General features: G+C 41.8%; 1 protein-coding gene across 1 annotated transcript in view; it reads left to right on the plus strand.

Annotated features, from left to right (window-relative positions):
* The window catches only part of roraa (RAR-related orphan receptor A, paralog a), a 180,543-nt gene that overhangs the window by 103,463 nt on the left and 50,024 nt on the right, over positions 1 to 27,056 (plus strand). Inside the window, exon 2 of the mRNA XM_051381895.1 lies at positions 15,487 to 15,516. Within this exon, the coding sequence (XP_051237855.1) occupies positions 15,487 to 15,516 (30 nt within the window). The remainder of the gene's footprint in view (positions 1 to 15,486; positions 15,517 to 27,056) is intronic.

The following is a 27,056-nucleotide window of genomic DNA, read 5'->3' on the forward strand; positions in this document are numbered from 1 at the left end:
TGATGAGGCATACAGTAGTGACATTTCACTAACCAGGGTTGTGAGCAGCACATGCGAGCCTACTAGCCCGCCTGGCATGCCTAGCATGGTCTGCTCCTCGCATCAGCTATACCAAATGCATTTTTAACTGGGGTTTTCCAGAGCCGCCTGGCTAGACGTGGTGAAGACATGGGGGTTAGTGGGTTCACATCGCTGACTGTTCTCTAGTTAGGGGCTGACATCTCTAAATGTGCTGTCTGTGTATTGTGTAGCCATGCAGGGGAATTTCTCCCTCCACAGCTCAGACGAAGCTCTGGCTCTGTGTTCAGCCCCTCTCATAAAATAACAATAGAGTCGCACTTTAAAACGCAGAAGACGAGCAGTCGGCTCCAAAAGAGGCATGCTAGCAAGACAGATGGACTTTTATACTACAGCTTTCTATATGTATTTTGTTATTGATTATTTGATATTTAATTGGAACATTTTAATATTCTACTGCAGATTTGTATCAAGCAGCTTCCCACCATAGTGTTAGATATCTGTTCTTACAGTTATTTTTGATTGTGTCGTCTTAATATTCCTTTAGTTCTGGAAAGCTGATATTTTGGGCAAATAACTTACTGTATGTAACTGTGCTGAGCAACACATACTCCATCTCCATATGTATTATTATCTCTCTCATCCATGCACGCACATACATACAGCAGCCTAGAAACACAGATTAGTGATGACAATTAGTCTGTTGATCAATTATTAGAATTAGAATTAGAAAATTAATCAACAATTCTTTTTATCAGTTTATCATTTATTAAGAAAGAATATTAAATATTTACTTGTTCCAGCTTCTCAAATGTGAGGCTTTTCTTTTGTTATGTTAAGTTATATTGAAAATTGAATATCTTTGGGTATTATATGTTTAAAAAAAAGGAAATTTAAATGCGTAATCTTGGGCATTTTTCATTATCACATGACATTTTCAGACTATTTTAAAATGTAAATTTTAAATGATTAATCAATTAAACCAAAAATTGCTTAAAATCAAATAAACACTTGTTAGTTGCATTCCTATTGAATATATCAGAACACAAGTCACAAGCCACATGTAAATAACTCACCTATTCCATCATCATCCTCAACCCACTCTTTACACTCAGCTCAATAACATGTAGTTCATCTCCTCTTTCTGTTGGTGGGACCTCTAACTGTGATATGCCATAACAGGTGCCAATCACCTGTCGGATACAGTTTCCATGGAACAACAGGTTCTTTTACCTCTGTTGTCTGGCCTGATGTACCCTTGAGTCCACCTCACCTGCTTAATAGCCAGTCTTAACAGTTTCTCTGTTGTCGCTCTGTAGATTGAATAGGAGGTAAGCCCTATTCCTGTCTTTCTGATCATCCACACAGTCTGTGAATTGCTATAAGTAAGTGTGTCCCATCTGCCAGGTAGAAATCAATAGGCGCTTTTCACGCCATGCTGAGTTTGTCTGGCTTCTGAGGAATAATTAAAAAGCCAGCTTGCTGCACACAACCATGATGACTAATGCTGTTTAAGGAATGCCTCTCTTACATAAATCAATAGTTCTTATTTCTCTCCCCTCCTTTCCTTCTTTCACACACACACACACTCTATCTCTCCTTCTCCTGTCTCTTGCTCTTTCTGTGTATGTTTGTGTGTGTTTATCAAGGCAGAAAAAGTTCTCCTTTGTGCTTGTAGGTCAGTGTGTCACTGTGCCACGGCCATGATGCTTACGCATTTTGACAACCTCTAAAGTAACCCTCTAAAGCAAGACACACGCAATAGATTCAGTTGTAACACATGAATGTGGTAACTGTCTTTAGGTTTGTAGCTCTATTTAACCCTGTAGGTCAAGGCCAGAAACAAAAGAGTATAGCCCCCACCAACCCCCACGACCCCTTTAAAAAAAACCCACAGAGGCTGAATAAATACGTGTGAAATAATGTATGGTTATGAGTGAGCACCATGCACACCTCCCCACCATATTAGGTTTTCATAATTGAATAAAACATGGAAGTGCTCTGAACATCCCCTCGGAGAGAAATGGCAGTCACTAAAGCATAGAAGCCAACTCAATAACGAATTGCAAATGAATAAGTGATGAGAAGCAAACGAAGTGTGGTATATGAGAACAAGGGGGTGATTTACTCTAAAACAATATTTGAAACAGCAGGTGAATGAGGGGCAATGATTACATTGTAAAAGGAAGGTGGTTTTGAAGTGGTCGGCCTCACATGAATTACTGCTGGGCTGAGTTGCTTCTGTTATTTTGAAACGGTCCGTTTTTGAACCAGGCAGAATATAGACTCAAATAATATGCAGACCTGACCATAGAAACATCTCTGTCAACCATATTTTTAGTTGCAGACACTGTACACACACATACACACAAAAAGAGAGAGAGGGAGACAGAGAAAAGCTGGGAAAGGAGGTACGCTGTGAAATATCCTGAAGGTCCTTGGCAGCATTAGAGAAAGGCCTGGGAGGTTAGGAAACATCAAATCAATGCATTGTAATGTGAATTGACTGCTGACTTTGATCATCTGCCTTGGGAGTGCTTTAGCATTGAGTGCTGTCACACTGGCTGGGTTAAGCAAATATGGCATGGGTTGAAATGGAGAGAGATGGGGAGGAAAAGACAGGTTAGACTGGGAGTGAGAAAAAAGGGATATGTGATGCCTGGCTATCATCAGAGAGTAATGGGCACATTAAAATTCAATGTCCGCTTGGTAAATGGCATACTGTGGATATTATGCATAGTTAAATTGATTCATAATTGCAGATAGTGAATATTGAGGATGTGTTGGTTCTGTGCTGTTGTCTCTGAGTGCTGTGTATCTCTTTCTTTTTAAACTGTAGTGGTAAGAAAAAAATATTTTAGGCCAGGCTGAACTGTATTGCTGGGCAGACAGCTGATACCCCTCCACTCAACCCCCTCCAAAATGATGGGTCAGCCGTGCTTAGTGTCAGAAGCTGCTGATATCCTAGCTCTGAAAGTGGAAATGCCTTAAGCCTTTCTCCTATAATGGAGTGGCCAGTCTAATCTTGCCCTCTCTGAGTGAGAGCAGGTAAGGAGGAGTTTTTACCACAACACTCTGACCCTTCCTTTGCTACTCTACTGTCCAGATTACAGTGCAGTGCAAGAGTGGCATCCTCGTTCTTTTGCGCTGTCCCTCAGCTGCACCATTCAGTATCCTCAGGAGGGTGTCCCTCTTACATAAGGCACACACACAGTGGGAGGTTTTTGTTTTGGATTTGAAAGTCTTCTTTATGTTTCTGCTGTTATATTTACATATGTCATATTAACATTTGTAACTGTGACAATGAGAGCTGTTTGTCCTCTTTGCCAAAAAAAAAATCATAGAAACATTGGCAAACTGAGCGAGATGAACGTTGAGAGCTCAGATGGAGTTTTTGACAGAAAAACACTGCGTGGTTATGTCACTGTGACAAAGAAAATACGAGGGAGGGCCAATACGTACAGGAAGAGAGTGATTCCTTGAGTCGAGCCAGAGCAGCAAAGAGAAGCCCAAAAACCTCTCGTCACTGTATGAAAAGAATAGCAAGACGACCCGTAGGTATTGGGCTGCTAGGTGCATCTCCTAACAAGCTGAGTGTTCAAAGGCTTTTTAGTGCTCTAGAGAACATGAAAGGCATGTTTAAAAATTTAAAAGCCCGATCTGTTCCAGTGCTATGGAGCGGCAGAGGGAAGCAGATTTTTACGTCGCCATAATTCCCTAGTTGCTTGCTTTGTAAATTAATTAAGATGTTTATGACAGCTGCTTGCACCTAATGGAATGCTTATAGACTATGCTATTAATTATTACTGCTGGCCAGGGCTGCAAGCTTTCATATTGCTGAAAATGTATGGCTGTGGCTGCAGTATAGACCCGTTCCCCGGCCTTAACCTCAGACCTCTCTTGACTTTATGATTGCATTGCAGTGTCAGGGGGCTGTCTGTGCCTATGTTGTGGATGTCTGTTATGGGGCCTTTTGTGTATTCTTCATGCTCTTAATACCATTTCTCTGGTCATCTACACCACAGTGTTGTCATTTGCATAAAAAATAAAGTAATGTAGATTTTTTTTTTAAAAAGGGTAATATTCCACACCTTTTTGAACACCACAGGGAAGGTTAGAACTGCCTTTGTTATAGGCTAGTATTGTGATTCCTGATGCTGATTGGATGTTTCCCCTGTGTAAAGTGCAAAATCCCTGCCCTCTGTCTGTCCTCTGTAACCTCGCTTGGCTGTAGGATGTGTTATCTTGCTGTGCCTTCTGGACAAATGCCCTGTTTTTATCATGTAACACTAGGAGTGTATATTAGTATTGTCATCTTCCTACTTGATAACCAACAGCCCTTCCTGTTACCTTGTCCAGTTGTTAGTGTAGGGCAATTGTACCATGAACTGTAACTGACCTCATGAGCCTGGAGGAAGTTCAGAGGTTTGCTCCCTACTGTTAACTTGGCTCTGGAGTGGAGAGTTGTTTATGCTTTCAGTAAGAAAGCATAAACAACTCTTCACTCCAGAGCTGCTGTTCCTATGAGTGTGCAAATGCTAGTATGGCTAATTATAGTTCCTCTTCCTCTTTCATATGACTTCACCACAAGTTCTTCCTCTGACATTGTTATGCAATGGCATAAGAATAACTGTATTGACAGCAGGAAGCTTTGTAGCAGCAAGATACAGTAGGCAGATTTTTTAGATATATAATTTTTAAATCGCTATATGAGCCTATCGTTCGATTTTCAATTGTGGTTGGTGATGTGGTTAAGGCATCAGTGGTGGAAAGTAACTAAGTAAATTTACTCAAGTACTGTATTTAAGGTACTTTTATTTCACTGGAGCATTTGAATTATATGCTTCTTTAAACTTCTACTCCACTACAATTCATAGGGAAATGTTTTAGTTACTGATTACGCTGCAGATATGAACCTGCAACAATATAATTTTACCCTCCAATACCTTAGAGGGTAAATACCTTATCTTTTGATACATTTTTCTGATAACATTTACAACAGAACTCCAGAACTGGTAGTGGTATACCACAAGTGGTTTTGCTGCTTTTACTTAATCTGAATGCTTCCTATAACACTGCAAAGCCTACACTTAGTACTACATTTAACCAAGACACAAAAATGTAATAAAGATGAAGAAGGGTTACAAGCACACATTGTTTTGGTTTTAAAGTGTCACAAGCCAAAAAAGGTTGAGAAGGTTGTATATAATTATATGTAAATGAAGAACAGATCATATTCCAGTGATTCTCAGCTGTCTAGTTGCAGTCTGAGTGGAGATAATCTCTCACAGCCTATGCATCCAGACAGCGCGCCCTGTGGCGTCAAGTTACCTAAGAGTCAATGGGACAAATAAATAACGCAACACGGCTCACTCTGTTGATTGCACCATGTGAGGTAGGTTTGTACCCCTCTATCCCTGCAGAAGGGAGGCATCATGTCTCTGCTCTGCGGAGCTTTATCCTGTGTTATCCTCCGATTACATTTACATAGAGAATGCAGCGGGGAGGGAGAAGGCAACAAACTGAAGCACGCTCCACCTGCACCACAAGAGGCGATGTGTGAAATATGTATTCAGTCTTTCATCAACCTCTTTATCTGCTACGCATGGGTTATCCTCGTGTGTAAAGTCCTCTGTTGTGTTAGCTTTGAAAATGGAGGAGGAAACTGTGATCTGTGTTCTATTAATCATAGTCCAGCTCCATGGCTGTCCCGTTATCACACATGTGTGTAATTACAGGGTATTTGTGCTTTAAGCATGGCTCTGTTGCCTGGAAATGGAAGAGTGGCTCTACTGATGAACTCCCTGCTAATAGGACTACCTTTGATCTGCATGGAGCATGGAGGGCTTACAGAACTCGCAGGTTTTAATTATGAAATACATGAAAAATAGATGCTGCACTAAGTGCCGACCATGACTGCAGTGAATCACAGTAGCAGCGCGCTCACTAGTTTGCCTCTGCTTTTCCTTCCTTTATGTCTTCCAGTGCTCAGAAAATACCTCAATCCCTGTCTCTCTGACTCAGTTCGTTACTGCGGAGGAGCAAAAAAAACAAGTCCATGATATTAATTAGTGGATTGACAGACATGTAATTCATCTCTGAGGAAGTTTTCATTACATGGGAGGCTTCAGAGGGGCAGTTTGGCTTATTGGCAAGTGCTAAGACCAGACCTAATGGGGCTGCAGTTCCCTCCCTTTTGAGCAATTACAGCCAAGTCCTTATCAGCAGAGCCACGAGTCCACTGTTGTGGGACCTTGACTTCCAACACACTCACACAGAGTGATCCTTCCCCATAGACCCTTGTTCATTAGACAAGTGCCTGCTGTACTGTACTTTACAGGATGAGAATTGAGACTGAATGAGTGATGGTAATGAAAGGGTTCCAATATATGTCTGAGTCAGCCTTTATAGAGCTGATATTAGCTGAGATTAGTTTGTCATCAGGGCTCTACCACCCCCCTCCTTCCCCCTCCTCCAGTGATTATACAAGTAGACTTGTCTGTACAGTCTATTGACAGACCTGGACAGCTCTGGTAACAGATTGTCACCAACTGTCAGAGCACATATCAACTTACCTATTCTAATCCCATCCTTTATAACTACTATTCTTGAGATGATATGAAATGCATACTGAGCTCGGACAGGGGAGTTGAATAAACAAATCTTGAGCAACACTCCGTCTGTTAAAATGACATTTGCAATAACAGCCTACCGCTGTGGTTTCCTGAAGTAGAGGGCCTGTGAATCATCCTTTGCAACCGTGCATAGACACAAAAGTGGGAGAAAAACAAAACAAGTGAAAACAAGCAATTTCAAGCAAACTGTAGATCTGAGATTTTCTTTATTTAATTGCAGAGTGCAGCGCATTGTGAATATTTAAGCTCTTCTGAATAGGTTAGCCCAAGGGGGCACATCTCTATTGGCCAACTGTAATACTCTTACAACCCATTATTGTAAAAAACTGCATAACTGGAGTGTATGCCTCAGGAGCTGTAGGTAATTGTATTCCCCCTTTAGATTTTAACCTGTGTAGGGCTAAGGTAATATATTGTAATGTGAATAGAAAGTGTTGTCTCTGGGGATCGTTACTGTTGTCTACGAGAGGCAGAGCAACCTCTAACCTCTACATTGTAATAATGAGAATTGTGATGTATTTTTCTGTATACATTCTGTAAATGAAAAAATATAGAAAGTCATAGATGAGGTTTTTATGTAATTACCCCACTTGAAATAAACAATAATCTGGCAAGCTATCTATTTCATATCTCTAGTTAAAGCCTTTATATATAAGTGTGTAAACACACCAAGTGGTGGCCTATTCAGACTGCTGTCCAGTGTAGCTCAATAACAGTAAGTAAGCCAGGGTGGTCTGCTGAATGTGGTTTGTCTTTATTTATGGTGCGGGCTGAAAGGCTATTGGGTTTCATGTGTGGTTGAGGCTGGATCACTGGGAGATTACCGCTGGGCTGGGAACCGCCAGCACCGAGAGTACACAGAGGCCTGCCTGTGCCCCTGGCCTCACTTTGACCAGCGCCCAGGGCCTTCCTGCATCCGTCAGGCCCCCTGGGACCAACTCGCACTCAGAGGAGAATTACTGTATAGTACAGCTAGAGCCAGGATCAGAGTGAACAACATCAGAGCAGCAGAAAACCCTAATATTTTGGATTTTCACCTGCAGTACTGTTCTGAATCGCAACACTAAACAACTGAATGGAATGCCTCAGTGGTTTCTGGATGAGTGGTTCCTTGTTTAGTTTGTACATGTTTTCAGAATTTTTCCTCCTCCGCCATAGCTAACCTTCACCGGCCCCTCGGAGCATGTTGCAGATAAATACTGAGCACAGAGAGAGCTAAATGATAAATATTAGTACAACACTGATATGAACTATTCCTACTCCTCAGAATAGTCATTAACAAGAGGGCTGTTGGTGCCATGTTAGAGCCTTTGAGTCGTCTTTGGATCTTGTCATTTTTTTTAAGCTCTCAGCCAAGTGAACCTGTGCGTCTGTGTCTTACCAATAACAATAGCTCTTATCGCAGCGTTCCCTGTGGTACAATTAAAATTCCGTCAGAGTCTTCAATCTGCCTCCCAGCCATGCCTGCTGTTTCTCAGCCCTCCTGGGCCACGTCAATTCCTCTGCTGCAATGTATAATTCACGAGCCACCAAACAGCACTGAGGACTCACCTGGAGACTCACAGGCCCAGCAATGCAGAACTGCACAGGGCGGGGGGGAGATGTTGTACATGAAGCCTGGGAGACATTTGTAGGGGGCGAGGTGCGTGTCACATGGTACCTCAAGTCAGCCAGGGCCTCTATGATCTCAGGGTCACCCTGATAACATAGCTTCTCTACTGGGATCTTCCAACTTCTTGTCTTTCTCAATAAGGCATGTATGCTTTTATTTTTTCCTGCCCTTTCTCCTTTCGTCTTCTGAAAGACAATTGTGGTGTCCTCTAAAACTAATTTGGATGTATATCTTCTATTTGCAGACAATTCCATAGCGATGCATTGAAGTAACCTGTGGAGTCTCGGAGTGGTTGCTTTTAGTTAAAACCAATTAGAAATGACCAGAAATAACAGCGCCTGGAGACAGAGAAGTCATTTTTCTCTTGAGCCTCCCCAGAGAGTTGGCCTCTCCATGGATTAAGTGTTTTAGTATATTAGGGGGCAGCTGATTAGAATCATTGTGCTTTTTTAATCATTAAATTTTTGCACGTATAGTTTATAGCAGTATAATAGCTAATAAGGCTAAGTATGTCACTGCAAAAGGGAGGATTGTTTAAATGACTTTGTGTATGAAACTTGGCCTTCACAAAGACTGCCAAAGTTAGAACAGCACAGAGGTCCTTGATTCAGCTCATCCATCTTATTTTATGACTTTTGATGAGATGAGCATTAATGCAAGAGTAACCTTGCATCATATATTTGTACTTTGGCTGTGTTTTATACTGTCTGACCCACCACATTACTTTAAGAGATCTTTTTAAATAAATGTATGAATTGCCTAAGCAGACTATCAAACAAGTCACCTACTGAATATTCTAGTTTCCTTCATGCCTGAATTTATACTGTGTTGAATTTCTTAAAAATACAGCACCATAAATCAGAGCAAAACATGTTTCCTAAACAATTGAGACTGCTTTTGGAGCTCTGTGATGGCTAAGAAGAGAAACACATTAATTGTTTCTAATTATTTTCTCTCAGGAATGTAGCAGCAATTTGTCAGTCGGGCAGGCGGCAGCAGTCAAAAGATGGACTACTGAATGTGGCTGCATCTATCATTCTTAAGATGACCATGGCTTAGGCACCATCATTAACCAGCAACCTCAGGAGTAGCCTAAAATTAACAGTCCCGTACAACTGCCATCATTAAGACAGGGCAATAACCAAACCATCTCATTATTATCTGATGGGTTTTTCTCTATCAAAAAGGCCTTATTAACAGTAGACAGTGTATACTGCTAGCATTCCCAAGGCCTATGGTATTGACCCGTAATTCCAGTAGGTGTCTAGCTCGTCCCTCACTGGGCCCTCACTGGCTCTTCCTGCAGCTGGGTCTGTTGCACCGGCTGTGTCCTTGTGTGCGGCGGGCGTGCAGCAGTGGCATGTGGAGCAGGCGGCAGGAAGCGAGCCTCCCTGTCTCCCCAGACTGAACAGTGAATGAGGATAAGTGAGGAGCGCCAGTCAATGAATCAAGCAGCAGGAAGGGAGCAGCCAGGGGGGGAGTGTGACGTCCCCACGGGAGAGGCCTCGCATTAGGAACTTCCTCGTCTGTGTGTTTCTGGCACAGGTTAAATGGATCGCTCCCATTAGCGCGCTGAGAGGACAGCTCCATTATATGAAGGAGACTGTAACTTTGAATGTCACGGTGCAACAACCCCAGAGCACGCCTCGTCTCCCAGGGAGGCAGGGTGACAATAACCATCCATGATAATCATTCCCTGTCAGGCTTTAAGGAACCTGAAATTATGACGTACAGCCTGCCATGCGCCTCAGACTTCATTACAGCGCTGTCACTTTGAGTCGCCTGCGATGGCACGGTGCTCCACAGCCGGCTGCAGCACTGTGGCTGCCAAACCCCAGACTCACTTTCCTCCTGTCTAAGTGGCATGTTTACAGGATATGTGCCCCCCTGCAGATAGATGTGGTGGAGGTTAACCTCAAGTCATCTGCACAGTGCCTATCTTTCTCTATAGCATAGAGAATGTCTCACGATAACATGTGCTGAATTGTTTACCGATGCAGGGGAAACTATGACTGATCAAAGGCTACACAGTGACAACTGTCCCTCCTTCCATTGTGACAAATGGTAATGTTGAAATTAGAATTCAGCTGCAACTTCATACAGACTACAGACTTGTCTTTTAACTTTGATTCCTATGATTACTGAAATAAATAATGGCTACAAAGCAGATGGACATTTATAAAAGGCGATCCTCAAGTTGTAACCATGTTTATAGCAGCCTGTTTGTCAGCCAAGGAGAGCTTCACCTCCACACTGACCTCTGAACCTGCCATCCAGTGGAGAAGACATGAGCTGGCAGGCATTGCCAATGTCAGTGCCCAGAGCTAACTCCTTCTTTCTCACTGCCTGACTCATTCATTGGCTTTGTGGCCCCTTCTCCTTGCCACCTCCAATCACAGGGCTCTGAATGACACATAGAGGAGGAAGTGGGTCCACTAACCCGCCCCTCCTGCTTCCTCTAACCTGCATAGCAACAGGCCAAATGAGCGTTGCTGATGTAAGTGGTTTTCTCTCTGCACCTTAGAACATATTGTGGTAGGGAACCTTATCACACACACACAATGATACTCAAATTCAAGTTTTGGCTGTGTTGGCTGTTTCTTTTTGAAGTTTGAAATTTACATATGACTCATATCTTTCTGTGAATCTGGTTTTATTGATCTTAAAGACCCCCTCCACTCAAAGATGTTTTTCTTCTTGTTCCTACAGTTGGATGTTTGAGTTTCACTGTGCAGAATGATGTATGTGCAGAGTTTGACAGAGTTGGCAGCATGTTTTCACCTTAATCTGTTAAAAGTTTCCTCTGTGCTTACTAAAAATCAGATATCAAGGGGCAGGCATATGAGCATGATTTGTGACATCACAAACAGTCCAGTATGCTACTTATGTGAGTGTGATGTAGAAACTTGAAGCCACCAGTGCACATACACTGAGATTGGACTTAGGTAGGAGACATCTTGTGTCCAGCAGGAAAACTTTAGAAATTAATAACATTTGAATATTCATAGATTATGGAATTTTTAATGAGGTAGAGTACGTGTCTAGTGGAGATTTTTATAAACAAACCATCTAATGGTATGCTGTGGAATTTTTGAGCAGTAGGGGCACCGTGGAGAAATTATTTGTTGAGATGCACACACGAGCATACACTCTCACACCACAAGCGTGGGTGAGATGGTACACGTTGCTGCTGACTGCAGCAGTTGGGTATTGCATATTGACAGTTGATGTCAGTAACGTGCCATAACAGGTAGCAATGTGGACAAAAAAGAGAGGAAGAAGGCGGCCACTGGACAATTTAAACAATGCAGGTTTCAAAACAAATTAGCACATTTTCACGAGGTAGTAAATGCATTCGACATGGCCCTGAGGAAACTCCCAAAGTCCAGTAAACAAAACTGTGTTTGTTTACATTGGAAAATCCCCAGGGTACCTTTACAGTAAATATCCCTCCTTAAATAGATTTGACTTTGTGAAGCATTCAGATTTGGTATGTTCATTCAAGTGAGGCAATAGTTACTTTGTATCAGTCAGTTAGTATCAGAATTACATTGTAATAAATAAAAAGAAACTGTTCCTCAAGTCAAATTTATGTTGGTCTTAAGCCTTTAGAAAATCTGAGGTGTAGAAACATGATCCTTCACAGTACCAGATGAATTGTTCCTTCTTGACTTTGGCAGTTAAGTAACCATGGACAGCAGAACATCTTGTTGTCAGTGTGGTCTGTGTGGCTAACCCTGGGCAAAACATATACTGTATACATACCCTCATTCACTTCCTGAGTCATAAACATTTTTGTTTATATCTTTAAGATCTTTGGTCAAACAAGGGCACACGTGAAACAGGTCAGAAAAAGACAAATACAGGCAGCAAGCAGTAATTTTGAATTCTGTCACTTTTTGCACCTTCTGTAAGTTATGGACATTTCATATGAAATAAAGTACCTTTAGATTAAATTATATATTTTGTCTAATTGTCACCAGACTCCTCTTGAATAGTCTGAGAATGTCTGTTTTATGTGTCTGTAAAAGTCGTAGTGTAAGATTTGACAAAAAGCCAGGAAAAAGTTGCTTATAAGCTATTTCCTTCTAATACAGTTTCCACTAAGCGCACCAGCTATGTTCCTTACATGGTTTAAGAAGTTGTCTTACCCATCAAAACAAAGAGCCAGTTAACTCCTTAATAAAGGCTTTTACTGCTGCCTTGTGTTACAGCACCTTGACACCTCTGCTCCTTAATGGACCATCAGCTTTTGCTGGCTTCCATGTCATTTGCTTGAAGTGTAGAATTAAGACTGGATCACTGTTTATTTTCTCCCTGCGTAATGTCACAGTTGGACAGAACAGAGGCTTTTGGCCCTGAGCACTGGAACAGTGCTAGAGCTCCATCACAGACTGCTGGCCCCTAGGTGACTGTTTTCCCTCTTTCTGCTCAGTGGAGTTGATATCAGTTATGTGTTTCTGTGTGTATGTCTATAGGAGGCTGAAGGGCTTATTTGTTTTCCCCCTCGTTGCTCTTTGACTCGTTTTCCCTCAAACGTGTCTGAAACATTGTTATCTCCGGCCAGACGCCTTTTTCACAGAGAGTTATTGAATCATGTCAGCTCGCCGTCCCCCGAGTTTCAAATGCAAGCTGTAGAAAAATTAGCCATTGCTTCCGCATGACAAGTGGGATCTATTAGTGTGCTATCGCCCTGCAAAGCATGAGCATCCAGCGGGCCGCTGGGGACCACGGCTGGCTGTGCGCTCGTCCGCGTCAGGCTCCTGGGGCATTAGAGCAATGTTGCAGACAGGAGAAGCAGCCGGAGCCCCAGCAAGAACCGAAGTGGCTCATTCGGTGAGTTGACACCCGAAGGGGCGAGGAAGGGCAGCATGTGCAGTAGCAGCAGAGCTCCACCTCAGCCTCAGCCACGTCTGACTCACACTGGTCAGTCTAAACACTTGTTTGATAAGCAGTTTGCAAATACACACACCACTGCTTGTATCTCATCTATCAGATTTTTTCTACATCCACCACTATACATTTCTGCATACCATACATCTCTCAAACCTCACTGTCAGATTGAAGGTTACAGTAAACTGGTGAGTTTCAATTTTACGAAGTCAAAGGATGAGAATAATTTAGATCCTTCCTGTTCTACGCCTCAGTGCTCATTTAATTGTAGCCCCCGCTGGCTATTATGTTTGACCTTACTTCTAGATCCAGCATGAATCCACATGTACAGAGGGCTGCACAGGTTGTCTCACTGATTCAAATAATTAACATCCAAATTCAAAACTACCTACCTGGTTAGAATACTGGACTCTTTAGTGGGCTGCACCACAGGCCTTTCTTGGAACAAGTGCTGTTAGAGTCATGTCATGTCGACCATGTCATAGCACAGTAACAGCTTCGTGATATTGTCAATGCCTATCAACCTATCAAAGCATTTGAGATCATGGATGGTGACATTTTCTTGAAAAAGTTATCTTTCTAAGTTGAAGATTATTTTTACAGTGAACTTTTTTATGGTCTGTCTGGACGTAATTGTTGTTGTTTGCAATGGTACAAATAACAACTCTTAAAGTTAGTAAAGTAGGGCTTTTCTATTAGCATTTTGGCCGTGCCAAGTTGTGCCACCTCCAAACGGGGCCAAGACCCTCTTCTCCCCCTCAAAATACATGCGAGACTCAACTTCTGTTTGTACAGGAGAGCAGATAGGCAGTCTCTGAGTGTTCAGCTGTCTGTACTTTTGTATCTTCTAACTGAATCTCTGTGGTTTGAAGTTTAGTTTTTCTACTGTGTTCCTGTTTGTGCTTTCAGAAATCTGCTTTATTTTTATGTTTCAGATCGGTTTTTCAGCTGTAGGAATTGTGTTTAGTTACTGCTGATGAAAACCCAACACTTCTTGGTTTTGCTGCTTCATAATAACAGCTATTAAATAACAAAATAACCAGAGATTTATATTGTGAAAAATGTATAGGAAGTTAAATGTTTATCATCGGAGCAGAGTTAGTTCGCGGCTTTTCTATAAAACAATAATCTATAAAATAAAACACTTTCTTTTAATTTAATCTTGAGCTCCCTTGACCATCGCAAGTCTCTCCCTGTAAAGACACGCCTTCAAGCTAGTAGCCCTGTTGTTGTGAAAATGCAAAGTTAGTTGGTGCTCTGTCAAACCAAGTCTGGCAAAGCCGGCACATGTGTATGGAAAATTGCCAAAGGTGTAACACAGGGGTCTGTGTTGAGTCCTCTTTCATTCTGACAATATATGAATGATATGTATAATGTGTGCCACTCCACATTGTAATGCACCACGTTATATGGCACCATAATGAATGAAAAATTGAAAAAGTGGATGCTGCTTTCAAGATCTCTAATTTGCATTTCACCACTAATGGTATCCAAATAGTAAATTTTCTGAGGTTCTGAAATTGACAACGCTCACTGTTGTCTGTAGACATAAGCCTCTCCTTCGACTTAAAAAGTTCAGGATTCTGTGCATCACAGTGGACTGCATTGCACATTATGGTGATATATTTTTCACTCGCCATTGTATATTTTTTTCCAATCTTAAGCTTTAAATTCAATGATCAGTACAAATGAATTTATGTAGCAACCTTTTTTTTTTTGCAGAAATCAGGCTTTGATCTTTTAAATGTTTGTGTAATTGTTTTCTTTATATTCTGACTTAATTGGTGTTGTGTATGTTAATTTGTGTTTAAATTATACTTTTGTTGTATGCTTTCACATACATTTTATGTACACAGTCTCTTGAAAAAGAGGTCCCAATCTCTGAGACCTGTTTAAATAAAACATTTACTAACTAACATTGAGGTCAAAGTGCCCCTATCCCACTTTGGGCCACAGGCCTGGTCATGCACTCAGGCCCAATCAGTGTGGCTGCTCAACACACATTAGCATTCCAAATGTTGTTTGTTTTTAGTATAATTTTTCATTCATTGCCCGCAGAGAATAGAGTTTCAGCCACCTTGTCGTGAATGTTGATGTAGCATGGCCGTAGGTCAGACACCAGCCTACACACATAATTGCCCTCTGCCTGCCACGTCAGTGACCTTGGACAGTCACAGTCTGTTTCGACCACAGGGTCTACCTCTTCATTGCCATCATCACTATCAGTTAGCTACAGTATAAGCAGAAATGTAAATTATGGTTTGTGCTGGGTATTTTACAGTTGTTTTTCATATATCTTTTCATGGTTTGTTTGTTTTGTCTTTGCAGGTATCTCAGTAACAAAGAAGACACATACCTGTGAGTACAAAGATTTTTTTTTTTATTCCTCTTGTACTACATGTTTAAGGCTGTTAACATGTCATTTAATTCTAAGAAAAATTAGTCAGTGTAGAGGTTACAGTGGAAATTAGATCATTGTGTTTCTATCTATGTTGACTCTTCTTTCACTAGTGCGTATTCACACAGTGTTTCTGATTAGTATTGTAATAAATCAATACCTTCAATTAGATCTGTGTCATCCACTTTCACTATGTCGCATTTCTTCATCCTGGAGAGAATATGGTGATAACCCCAGAGAGGAAATTAAAATGCTATGCAGTCTTATGACTGTTTGATAAACTTGCACAGTTGAAGCAGACAGTGTGCTGAAGCACTTCTTTGTTTTCTGCAAGGCCTTGCAGCTGAAAAACACGGATGTGGTGTTGTGGTGGTTTGTAACCTCTGAGGGTGCATTAACTACCAAGAGTTTGTATTGTTCAAGTACAGATCATATCACTGGAATTGAAAGATACAGAGACAGTGTGCGATACATGTCTCACATGTGAGATGCAAGACTTCTTTGTGCAGTACAACAATAGTACACAGGCATTGCCTTTTCTAACCAACACTGCCTTTTCAATTTCATTCTGCTCATGAAGAATTGATGAACAGTCAAACCTGTAGAAATCAATGATTTCCAAGAGATTTGTACTGTATTTTTGACATGTGTGAAGTGCAATCGAAAAGGCATGTAAAAACGCTTTTGTGTTGTGTACTACAGTGTGTCTGTGTCTGTGTGTACATCTATGCGTGTGTTCATACCCCACTGTGTGGATGGAAGAAACTAGCCCTGAAGGCTATCCTTTTGCTCTGATCACTCTGATGAAACTTGTGGAGAGGGACGGCCAGAGGGCTTTTCTGTAAGAGCGGTCGGAGTGCTTCAGATTGTGAGAGGCTGTGTCTTGCCCTGTAAAACACCCTGGCTCTTTCCTACATCAGACAGCAGGGCAAAGGATATGATCTTCTTATGCTAGACAGCTCTACCTTACTCAAACAGCCCCGTCAAAACAGCAGCATGATTGTGTGTTAAGCTATTTGCTTGTCTGGAGGGGCTATGGGAGTGTTTTTTTTTTTTTTTTTTGATGTGTGTGTGTGCATGTTCGTGTTTGTGTCAGGATATCTTCAAGGTAGAACAGAAACGCTTTGACCCACCATCCACCGCCCCACTATCTTAATTAGTAAGGCGCTAAGCACCTCTACACCGGAAGGGGGCTCAAATCAAAGAGCATGATTTAAGAGTCTTGGGTTCAAAGCCCTGGGCAGAGACTGGACTACGCTGTCTCATTTCAGTGAGAAATATTCAAATTGTGTCCATGTGAGGAAATCAAAGTAAAGCCCCTTAACAAGTAGTTGATTGCTGTGCCTCAAAGACAGGAAACGGCTGTAGAACCTCGTCAGAGCTGTGTGCACAAGAAGACGTTCAAGGGCCAGTTAATGGTCATTGAGATTGTGGAGGGAAGGTCTTTTTCAGAGAAGGCTGGTGATTATATGGCTGGTGGAGTAATAATGAGGGAGATTGCTCTGCCCTACATGGTTATAGTCAGGTTGTAGATCTATTTCTGTTCTCAGAGTGAAAACATTGGCTTCCCCACTACACCAGTCCACACTGCTGGCTTGCGTGTGTGTGTGTGTGTGTGTGTGTGTGTGTGTGTGTGTGTGTGTGTGTGTGTGTGTGTGTGTGTGTGTGTGCGTGTGTGCGTGTGTGCGCGTGTGTGCGTGTGTGTGTGTGTTTAGGAGGTCTTCCCAGTCCAACCCAGACCACAGGGATGGGCCGTGTCTCTGACTAACTCCCCACTCTGCCTGAGTGATCAAACTGCTGGAAGCTCCCTGCCATGCCTGTCCCCTCATCAATATAAATTACAGGGGCAGCTGTTCACTGGCAGACTCCTCTCCTCTCTTCTCCTCTTCTCTCCAATCCTGTCCTCTTCTCTCCTCTCCTATCGTCTCCTCTCTCATCTTTCTTTCCCTTACTTTCCTCTTCCATCCACCCGACTGGACTAATCATTGAGCCATCAGAAGGTGAAGTATTCTAAAATGAAAACAGATACTTATATCATTGTGCCAATGACTGTGATGTACTCTCCCCATTCTGGCTGGTAAAAGGACTTACGTAGATTTACTGTCTGTCTGAGGCAGCACCCTCTCTTCTCTCACTCTGTCTTCCCTTCTTTCTTCTTTGCCCATAAGGGGCGGCCCCACGCCAACACTTTCTGTACCACAAGGCTGTAATTCTTAGCAAGAAGTCAGCTGTGGTTTTCCTGTACATTTCACTGACAGTTTTATACGTGGTCTGTTATGTGGACTTTTAGTATCAGTTGATGTATCCCTAAAACTTCCTGTTCCAAAAAGAAATGACAGAAAAAGATTTAAGAAGGCTTAAATTTATTTTTTTATTTTTTTCTCACTTTGATGGTGGACACCAGATATACGCCATCACCTTCTCCTACCTCAGCAAGTCTGTGTTGCTTCGAGATGAGTTTCTGTTTGGACCTGTTGAGAGAGATGGTGTGGAGCTGAGTATCAGATGCAGCAGCTGATTACACTGAGATTAGACGTCTCACCTCTAATCTACCATCAGCCGTCTGGGGCTCTGTCTCACGGCTCAAATAGCAGAGAGCTAGCTAACACACACACACACACACACACACACACACACACACACACACACACACACACACACAGGTCGTGTAGCCAGGATGCTCTTCCTCTAACAGAGCAGATCTCCTGATTACCAAGAGCTAATGCTCTCTCTCTCTCTCTCTCTCTCTCTCTCTCTCTCTCTTGCAGCTGTAGATGTACAATGAACTAATTGTCTGACTGACTGTTCAGGCTATGATACACAACAAGAAAAAGACTTATATAACTACATTAAGTTGCATATTTTTTACAGTTTGCTTTGTAAAAGACAAGATAATAATACAAGATGAATTGTACATATGTCTAAATAACACTTTTTTATTTTTTATTTTTTATTAAAATACAGTGTTGAAACACCAAAAATGTGTCCTCAAATATCACCAAAGACCTGAATTTGCAGTTTTCAGAAAAAATGAAGAATCACAAAGGAACACTTCACTATTATTCAAGCACTATTCATGCATTGCTATTTGTATTTGATTTCATTATATTTCACAGGTGTTTGTGTTATTCTGCCAACCCCCTGTATTAATGTGTACCATATGTAGTGTGTGAGAGTTTAAATTGGAAATAGAGTGGCCAGAGGGAGGCAGTAGTACAAATGTAACTCCAGGAAAAGAGAAAAAGGAGACAGACGAGGCTTCCTCTCTTCAGTCTTACAGATACATTGTAGAGAGTCCCAGTTTTTTTTTTACCCTATATTTATCTCCATTGTGGTGACAGACTCCTTACACTGATTGAGAAACATGGCCTTGCTCCTGCATCTTCATTTATTTGCTAGCAGCTTGTATTGAGTTTCTCTCGTCAGAGATCTGCACTCACATAGTAATAGTACAGCCAATCTGTTTTAAAGGAACCAGATGATTTAGATTCTTCTGCACTGCCTTAGAAACACAGTGCAGAGTTACACTGAAATTAGTCATCAGTCATTGAGACTCCGTCAAAGTTATTATCCCAGGGTTTGTAGATTTCATGCATTTGTGGATTTTAACTTTCTCTCATAAAAGAGGTGTCGTGTATATTTGGAAAAATATGCTAACAGCATTATTAATTCTAATAATGCTCTCTGTGTTCACATAGCACAATGACAGCTTTTACCCCTGTAAAGCATCTGCTTTACCTCTAAATGACATGGCAGATCCCGCATGGATTTCTGAGTTGTAGAATGGTAATACATTGGCTCTGTGAGATGAGGTATTTTTAGTTAATCAAACATGAGATTTATGGACCTTAATAGGGCTGTACATTGCCAATTTAGGAGAATAATATGTCCCAGTTGCTGTCTAATTTTGCTTGGCAACAGGCGCACTCCTGTGGAATCGCCCAGGGCAGTGTGAGTTGTCTCTGCATAGCTCAGTGTTCCATGCTCAGTGGTTGTTTGAAGGTATTTCATCACATTGTTGCCTTGATTCAGCTCTGTGGGGATTTGTTAGTTGCACTCATGTGGGAAGTGCATCCAGTACATTGTTAAGCTAGGGCTGATAATGAAGATCAGCCAGCCAGAGTCCCCTGAGCTACGCGGAGAGAGATAGTCTAGTGAGACGCACAGCACAGACATAGTGGAGCAGGACGAGCACACACAGCAATACACACAGACACAGAGGAATCATCAGCACAAAGCATACAACACTGAACCGTGCTGTAGTGTATTAGAGTCAAAAACCTAATACAGTTGAACATACAGTACATTAGATTATTATCAAGTAATCAATAAATCTTATATGCTGTTGTTCTTACTGAACATTATTTCTTTTTTAAGTTTGTAAAATTGGCATTATGTATATATGTTGTTTAAGCAATATTGCAATCATTTTAATGTTGTTGCCTTTTTTGTCAGAATTGAAATTGACAATGCAGGGCCCCACTAAGCACAGCCGCTCTTCCTGTGGAAAGTTATTTGATTCTCAGCATGGTACTAGAACTCGTTGTTTCCTCTTTTCCCAGAGCAACATTGAACGCTTAAATTGACACAATCTTTTTCTCCCTCTGTACTGTAGGTTATGTTTCATCTTACTCTATTTGTTTGTTCCACAAAAAGAGTATTTTCTTTTTGGACATTTTGGTTTAATCTATAATAGACGGCTATTTTTTTCTGAAATAGGTCAGTGTAATCACAACAGTGAGGGATGGACAGTCACTGTAAAAGGGAAATCAATAGAGCTATCTATTTGTCGTAAACCAGGCCAGCATGATTTTTCTCCATTTTTCCTCTGCTGCCGTACTTTTTCCTCCCCAACACAATATGGCAGGCCCTCATTTTTCAGTAAAAGCATTATGTCTGCCATTTTGTAAAATTGCAAATGGCCTTTGTACATGCACTTTCTTTGCATACGTTTTTGTGGGTAAGGACGCTTCTTTTTATCACCTCCTGGGGGCCCAGGGTGTTTTATAAGGAGAAGAGTGGTGAGGGGAACCATAGGGGTGCACGGCAGCTTTTTGTGGGGGTACTCTGCTTTTGTTGGCTCTTAATCTCGTTCTTCTCTTGGTGCCGGCCCTTTCAGAGAATTTGAGCCAGAGCAAAGAGAGGCCTTGTCAGCTTTTCCTCACCCTTTCCCTTTTGTGTCTCACCAAAAACTGAAAGGCCCTGTCTTGAAGTGTTGTCAGACCAGAAAACAAGAGTAAGTGACATGTGACAAGGACACAATGCTTGGATGGGCCAGCCAAAGTAAGTGGCCGCATCTGCTGTGGGCGATTTCTCTTCTGCCGGCTGTCTGCCACCTCAGGTGAGAGGGACCAGGGAGCGAGGGCTGTGCTGAGATGGTGGCGTCTGCCAGGCGAAGCAGTTGGCATGGCTGGGAGGGCACGGCCGGCCTCATGCTCGCTGCGGCACACAGTCAGCCAGCCTTTGCACAAGCGCAGGTTATCAGTCACTCATCAGGTTTCTGATGCCTCATCACTTTCCCATGGTGTACACACACTCAGCGCAGGACAAGAGTGTCAGCATGTAATGAAAGGTTTGATTCATGGAGGGCGACAGAGGCGGAGGTCATGGAGCTCCTCCAGATATGATCCTGACTGATGCTGATGGGGGAGCTTTAAGAAGGGGGCCATAATTAAATGTCCTTGTGCCATCATCAAGTTCCTCAATCGCCGCCATACACATACACCCTCCTCTCGTACTCAGAGCTTATCCTTCTGACCAGCATGTATCTGATATTGATCGTTCTCACTTCTCACTGAAGTGCACTTTGAGACTAATTATACTAAACTCAAGCGGAGCAAAAAAGAAATCTATTGTCAGAAATATTCCATTATGGATATGAAAATTCTGATGCAATATCATGCATGAATAAAGGCGGGTAAAATTAACATATATAATTGAATTCCTGAATTATTCAGAAGAATGTTGTTGAATAAACCATGCTACGAGTAAGATGCTCCCTATAATAAAATTCTTTTGAAATATCTTGTAAGCACCATTTCAAGATCAATAATAATCGTCACACAGAGTGCATCAAAGAAGAAAAAAATATTTTTTTAAATGTGTTGGGACAAAACACAACAAACTAGACTGTTTACATACCCAGCATCAAATGTTTATTGAAACTCAATTAGATAAATTTGAAGTGAGGATCATATGTTTCTGACAAATAATGTGGTTCTGTTAAGAAACTAAAGTAGGAAAAAAAGTTGCATCTACAGAGAAGAAAGCAGAAGTGCTCACAAAAGCTCTTGGTGATATTATACATTGACATTTGTGCTGATCGCATTGTGCATGTTTTGTTGAATCTGCTTTATTAGAGAAATTCTGTTTTTTCCACGTTGCTATTAATTTGTGTTTCTGTGGGTGTGCAGCACGAGAACAGAGAGATGTGGTTAACCCATTGTGAAGTTAGCCGTCATCATTAAGATTCTACAGATAACAGGCATGCGGATTTCTACTGCTCAGCATTATAGGATCCCAGACATCAAAGGCAGGTTTTCATTCTACTGTGTCTGCGGCAGGGTGAAGAAAAGGGAAAAAAAAAACACAGGAAAGGAGATATGGAGTCAGGAAAATAAGGCAGATTTGGAAAAGAGAGGAGAGCATGTATAGCCTGCGTACCTGTGCAAGTCAGGTGACACAATGCACTATAATGTGTTTGCTGCCACAGAGGGGTCCCTCCTGCATAGTTAGCTCCTTGCTAAATTGGTGTCCTCTCTGATTAAGTGGCACAGTCCTTAATAACACCGTGGCTGACTGCAGGTTGTTTCACTTTAAAGATCATGTTCATTTCTCACCATGGTCATTAAAGTGTAGGTCTGCGTAATTCAAATCAATTCACTTATGGGTTTTGTTTTTTTTACTGTCTGTATTTTTTCTCCTCTCTTTTGTGTAACAACATTGTCAGCTCATACTTTCATGTAGCCTCCTTTTATATCTAATCAATGTAAATGTACTGTCAATAATATTTTTCTTGTAATCTTGTAATATTATTTCCAGTTCTATTACACAGATATTACAAAGAAGTTCCCCTTAATTCAGATTACATTCTTTTTCAGCGTGGTGCCATTATGTTTTTGCCATTACATCAGAATGAGCTGTTCTACAGTGAGAGTATTGAATGTACAAGAGAGAGAAATATGCTGTTCTCCAGTATTGTGCTGGATTACAGAATCAAGGTCGACTCACAAGACACAGAGCAGCATTATCCCTTAATCCTGTGTTTTGGTTTCAAATAGCCTTTTTACACCTAATCTTCACAAGTAAAATGACAAACATGAATACTGAGGTAGGTATTTAAATGTGCATTACCTGCAATGTTAAGGTCAAAGGCTTATGCTGACTTAAAGTGGCTCTATATTTTGTGAAAGAACAGACGATCATGTGTTTGCCACTTATTTTGTTGCGGCTGTATTACAGAAGACTACGGAGTCTTGTGATGAAATTCCCTCAGGCGGTTTCAGATGGATAAGTCTGGGAACTTTTCATCCAAACTATGAATCATTTCTTGTTTGTTTTTCTATTTTTTGGCCTGCTGTACTTGGGCACTGGGAGGACAAGCTTCACTGAGTCAACAGATATAGTGAGTACACCAGTTACAGCACCGAGGCAGTGTCTCCCCTTGACCAGGCTGGTCTTGGTGTGTCCGTCAGGCTCAGCTGTGGCAGAGCTGGAGGAAACTTAAAGGTGCTGTGAAAGACTAAAAGTGGGCCAGCTGCTGCTGCCTCCTGTTGACCTACCTTGTTCAGAGGGTCCAGGTACAGACTGATGACAGGACTTCTCCTCAGCGGACCACATTACTAATGTGTGAGGGTGCAAGAGGAGCACACCCAGTGATGAATCACTCCCCTGCACCCATGGCATCCTCATAAGTCAAGAGTAAAAGTGTTGAGAGTGCGCTCAGTAAAAGAGCTCCTTCGTCCCGTCCACCATAGAGAAACTCCATCCAGGCCTGGCGGAAGAGGGGAAGGGGGAAGGCTAAGTGGTGCGCGTCGCACATAGCCTGAAGATCTCCCTCAATCTTGAGGAAAACATTAGTCCCTCCAGTGGGTCACTTGTATTTATAAAGCTCGTAGAACTTAGGAAAAGTTACTTTCATGCTTGAACAGAGCTGCTTTTTAATAAATGAGAGTAATCTACATTGCGTTGATCTGGACTGCCTCACCGGACCAACTGCATTACCTGAAGTCACAGAGAGAACATTAAATATGTGTTAGTTTAAGCTAAAACAGTTTTCTTCTGAGGGTTTTTGCGCTGAGCAGTCACAGGAAAAGGCTCTGCCTCATTATTCATTTGGTGTTTCAATAGAAGGAATAGTGGTGAAATTGTCATGTCTAAAAAAAAGAGGAAATATTGAGTGATTTAATGGTTTTAAAATATTTTTTTCCTTAACGAAAACAAATGTATGGATGCAAATCTTGTACATCATAGTTTGTTTTCGCTGTCTTCTTCTTTTCTTCTAGCCTTAAGCCAGAAGGTTAACTATTTTAGTTTACACGCCTACCTCCCCCCAGAGCTGATGTCGGGCTATATTGGTGATGTTGGGGGAGTGTGCAAGTTTGACGCTAGGTAATACATCACACACTCCGGGGGGTCTCCCTGGTATGCTCCTCAATAATGAAGTTCATTCGTTAACTTCTCCCTCAAAGGCCAAGTTCCCCTGCTGCCCTTTTCAACAACCATTGCAACTCTTACCAGAGTCACCCTACCAACAGAAAAAAAAAACCCACATCATCATGCTTTTCCCCTTGACAGGCTCAGTGGTTGCCTTTGCAGGGCATGAAGAATAAGCAGGTCCATTACCAATCCCTCATGCCTGGTTATGGCCATAATTATCACAGGGAAAATGACCTGCTCTGTTTGGTTTGCTAGAGAGGGGCTGCGCCTTCCTAATCACCTCCTCCTTCCCTCCTGTCGTCCTCATGCCATGGAGATGGAGCTGGTTTTGGGGGAGTCTTGCCAGTTCATTAGAATTCACAGGGTTCCACCTCCCTGCCTAGCCAGGCTAAGCCTCTCACACAGGCTGCCATGCCTGCGATAATCTCCCCTCCTCTTTCCCTTTCGCTCCTTCTCTCTCTATCCTCCTATCCTTTTCCTTTCTGTTCCCAAAGGCAGCTTCGCACAAAAGAGATGCAGTGCAATTCATTATTTAATTTGATTCCTATTGATCTATTGAAAAAATGTTCCATGAGATATATGATAGCACTCCAGCAGTGCTGATGATCTCTCTTTACCACTGCATTTTCATCTGATAACCAAATAAATAGATTTAACCCAGCGACTTAAATGACAACCTTTATTCAATGTATATTTTTTTCAAGGCTGTATCAATCAGTTCAACATCCAGTTCGAGTGGGCACACTGTAAACACTTTTGTTGCTTCTGAAGTGCCCAGGGACAGAAAGAAATGGCCTGGCAATGCACTTTAAATATAGCAGACACATAACAGCAACAACTAAACTGCCACTAAACAAAATAGTGACTAAAAAGCAGCTGAGGGCGCTTGGTGTTTTTCACTGAAGTATTTTCGTGCTTATCGTATTGTTCACAGCCTCTTGTCACCTCTTCACTTATACCTGCAAGGGGTCATTTAATGTGGAGCAGGTATGCAGGTCTGCCTTAAACGATGTGAAGCTTGGTCAGTCCATGCAGGACAAATTGGCTTTGTTACCATGGTGACACAGTAGTTGTAATTTTTTTTTTTCTATTTGACAAAATTATTTGAATCAATTGATTTTGAAATACCAGAGGCTCTTATTTCTGTGTTTATTTAAAAAAAAAAGATTTAAATTTAGCTCTACAAATAACTGGCAGTAAAACAAAAGGCTATAGCCTTGTCAACTATTCACTATAAGTACTGTGTTGTTGATTCTGATTACATGACAGTTGACAGGTGTGCACTTCACCTGTGTAGGAATGATATGCTTTCATATCTCTTCCTTTTGACCCTGCTGTTCTATAAATATTGTGCGTGTGTGTATGTGTATTGAGTGACAGATTGAAAGAGAGAGAATAGTGCTGAGCTATGGAGTGCTGTGCATATAAAGGATGAAGGGCAGGGTATATAGTCATTAATATAGAGTCATCAGATCACGTAAAAAAGCACAAGACCTACCTACAGTGGCTGTCTCACTAGACTAGACTCACACACTCCATGAAAAATCTATTAGCTATAATGAGTTAACTGCATTTTCGGTAGCTACACATTATACCATAAAACCCGGGCACAGCAGCGGCACATGGTATGTTTTTAAACTCTCACTGCTCTTATTTAAACCTGTCTTTAAATGCAACCCTCCTCTGTCCTCTGGACATAACCCAATAGTGCCCTCTATTTTCACAGAAATAGATATTCCCTTTGTTGTCTGTGTGATTTATTGAAGTCTTCCCACAAGTGGAAGCCCCCAGGAAATTGCCTGGAATGGCCCTAAATTGGTTTATGATTGTGTGGTGTGGGCCGGTGCTGTTATGGTTCTAATATTATGCCCTCCACTCCTTGGCATCTATATTAAATTGATCTGTATTGTTTTCATGGAGTGCCTGTTGAAGCTTGTTAATTCTACCACTGCTTCAGGCTGGTGGTGCCGTTCCAAACACCCAGGTGGCTCTGTGGTGGAATATAAGCCTCAGCTCTTTAAAGTACCTCACAACAAGATTGGGACACAAAATGAGGAAGTGCATAACTGTCTATTCCACGGGGTCAGAGTGCAACAGCACACACACTACAGGTTTGAGGCCAGTCCAGAGTTGTAAGAGTTAACATGGATCAGCTGCATGGTGAGTATGTGCGTGGAATGGCTACTGACAGACTGCTAATGAGGCCATTATCAGCTCTGGTCCTCTCCTCTCCTCCTGGGGCACCAGCGGATGCTCTGCACCTCATCTCAATTGAATTCCATTCCACAGGGCTTGTTTACAGTAAATACATTTGCTTCAATTAATCCATGAAGAGTGTGAGACACATGAGTGGGCTGGTCCCAATGTACAAATTTAGTGTGTTGTGTCTGGTTCAGCTCAGGAACAGTAATGCGTTGACAGAAGCTCTGTGACTCTTGGAGCCATTGCAACTTTACTATCACCATTTCTGTTTCATATTCAGGAGTTTAAAGAAATGATTGACTAAAGTGATGCTAATGATTGCTCCACGTCAGTGATCACCACATTAATACTCACAGACATTTGACCGTCAGTGCCTTTGTGGCTTAATCAATGCCCTAATGGACAAGTAGCAGCATGGTATTGGCATACTGTCACTGGTAATGTGGAGCAGTCAAGGGAGAGTGTGATCAAGAGCAAATGAAGCAGCTTTGCTGGAAACATTTCTCCTTAGGGAGGCCTGGGCTTTTAAGCACAATTATATACTGTTGGAGGCGCTATATTTGTTGCCGAGTTGAAAGGATACAACAACAGCAAAATTGGTTTTATTAGTTTTATGGTTTTCTTGAAGGGTAGCTCACCA

The sequence above is a fragment of the Dicentrarchus labrax genome, unplaced genomic scaffold (assembly GCF_905237075.1).
Source record: "Dicentrarchus labrax unplaced genomic scaffold, dlabrax2021, whole genome shotgun sequence".
Lineage (NCBI taxonomy): Eukaryota > Metazoa > Chordata > Actinopteri > Moronidae > Dicentrarchus > Dicentrarchus labrax.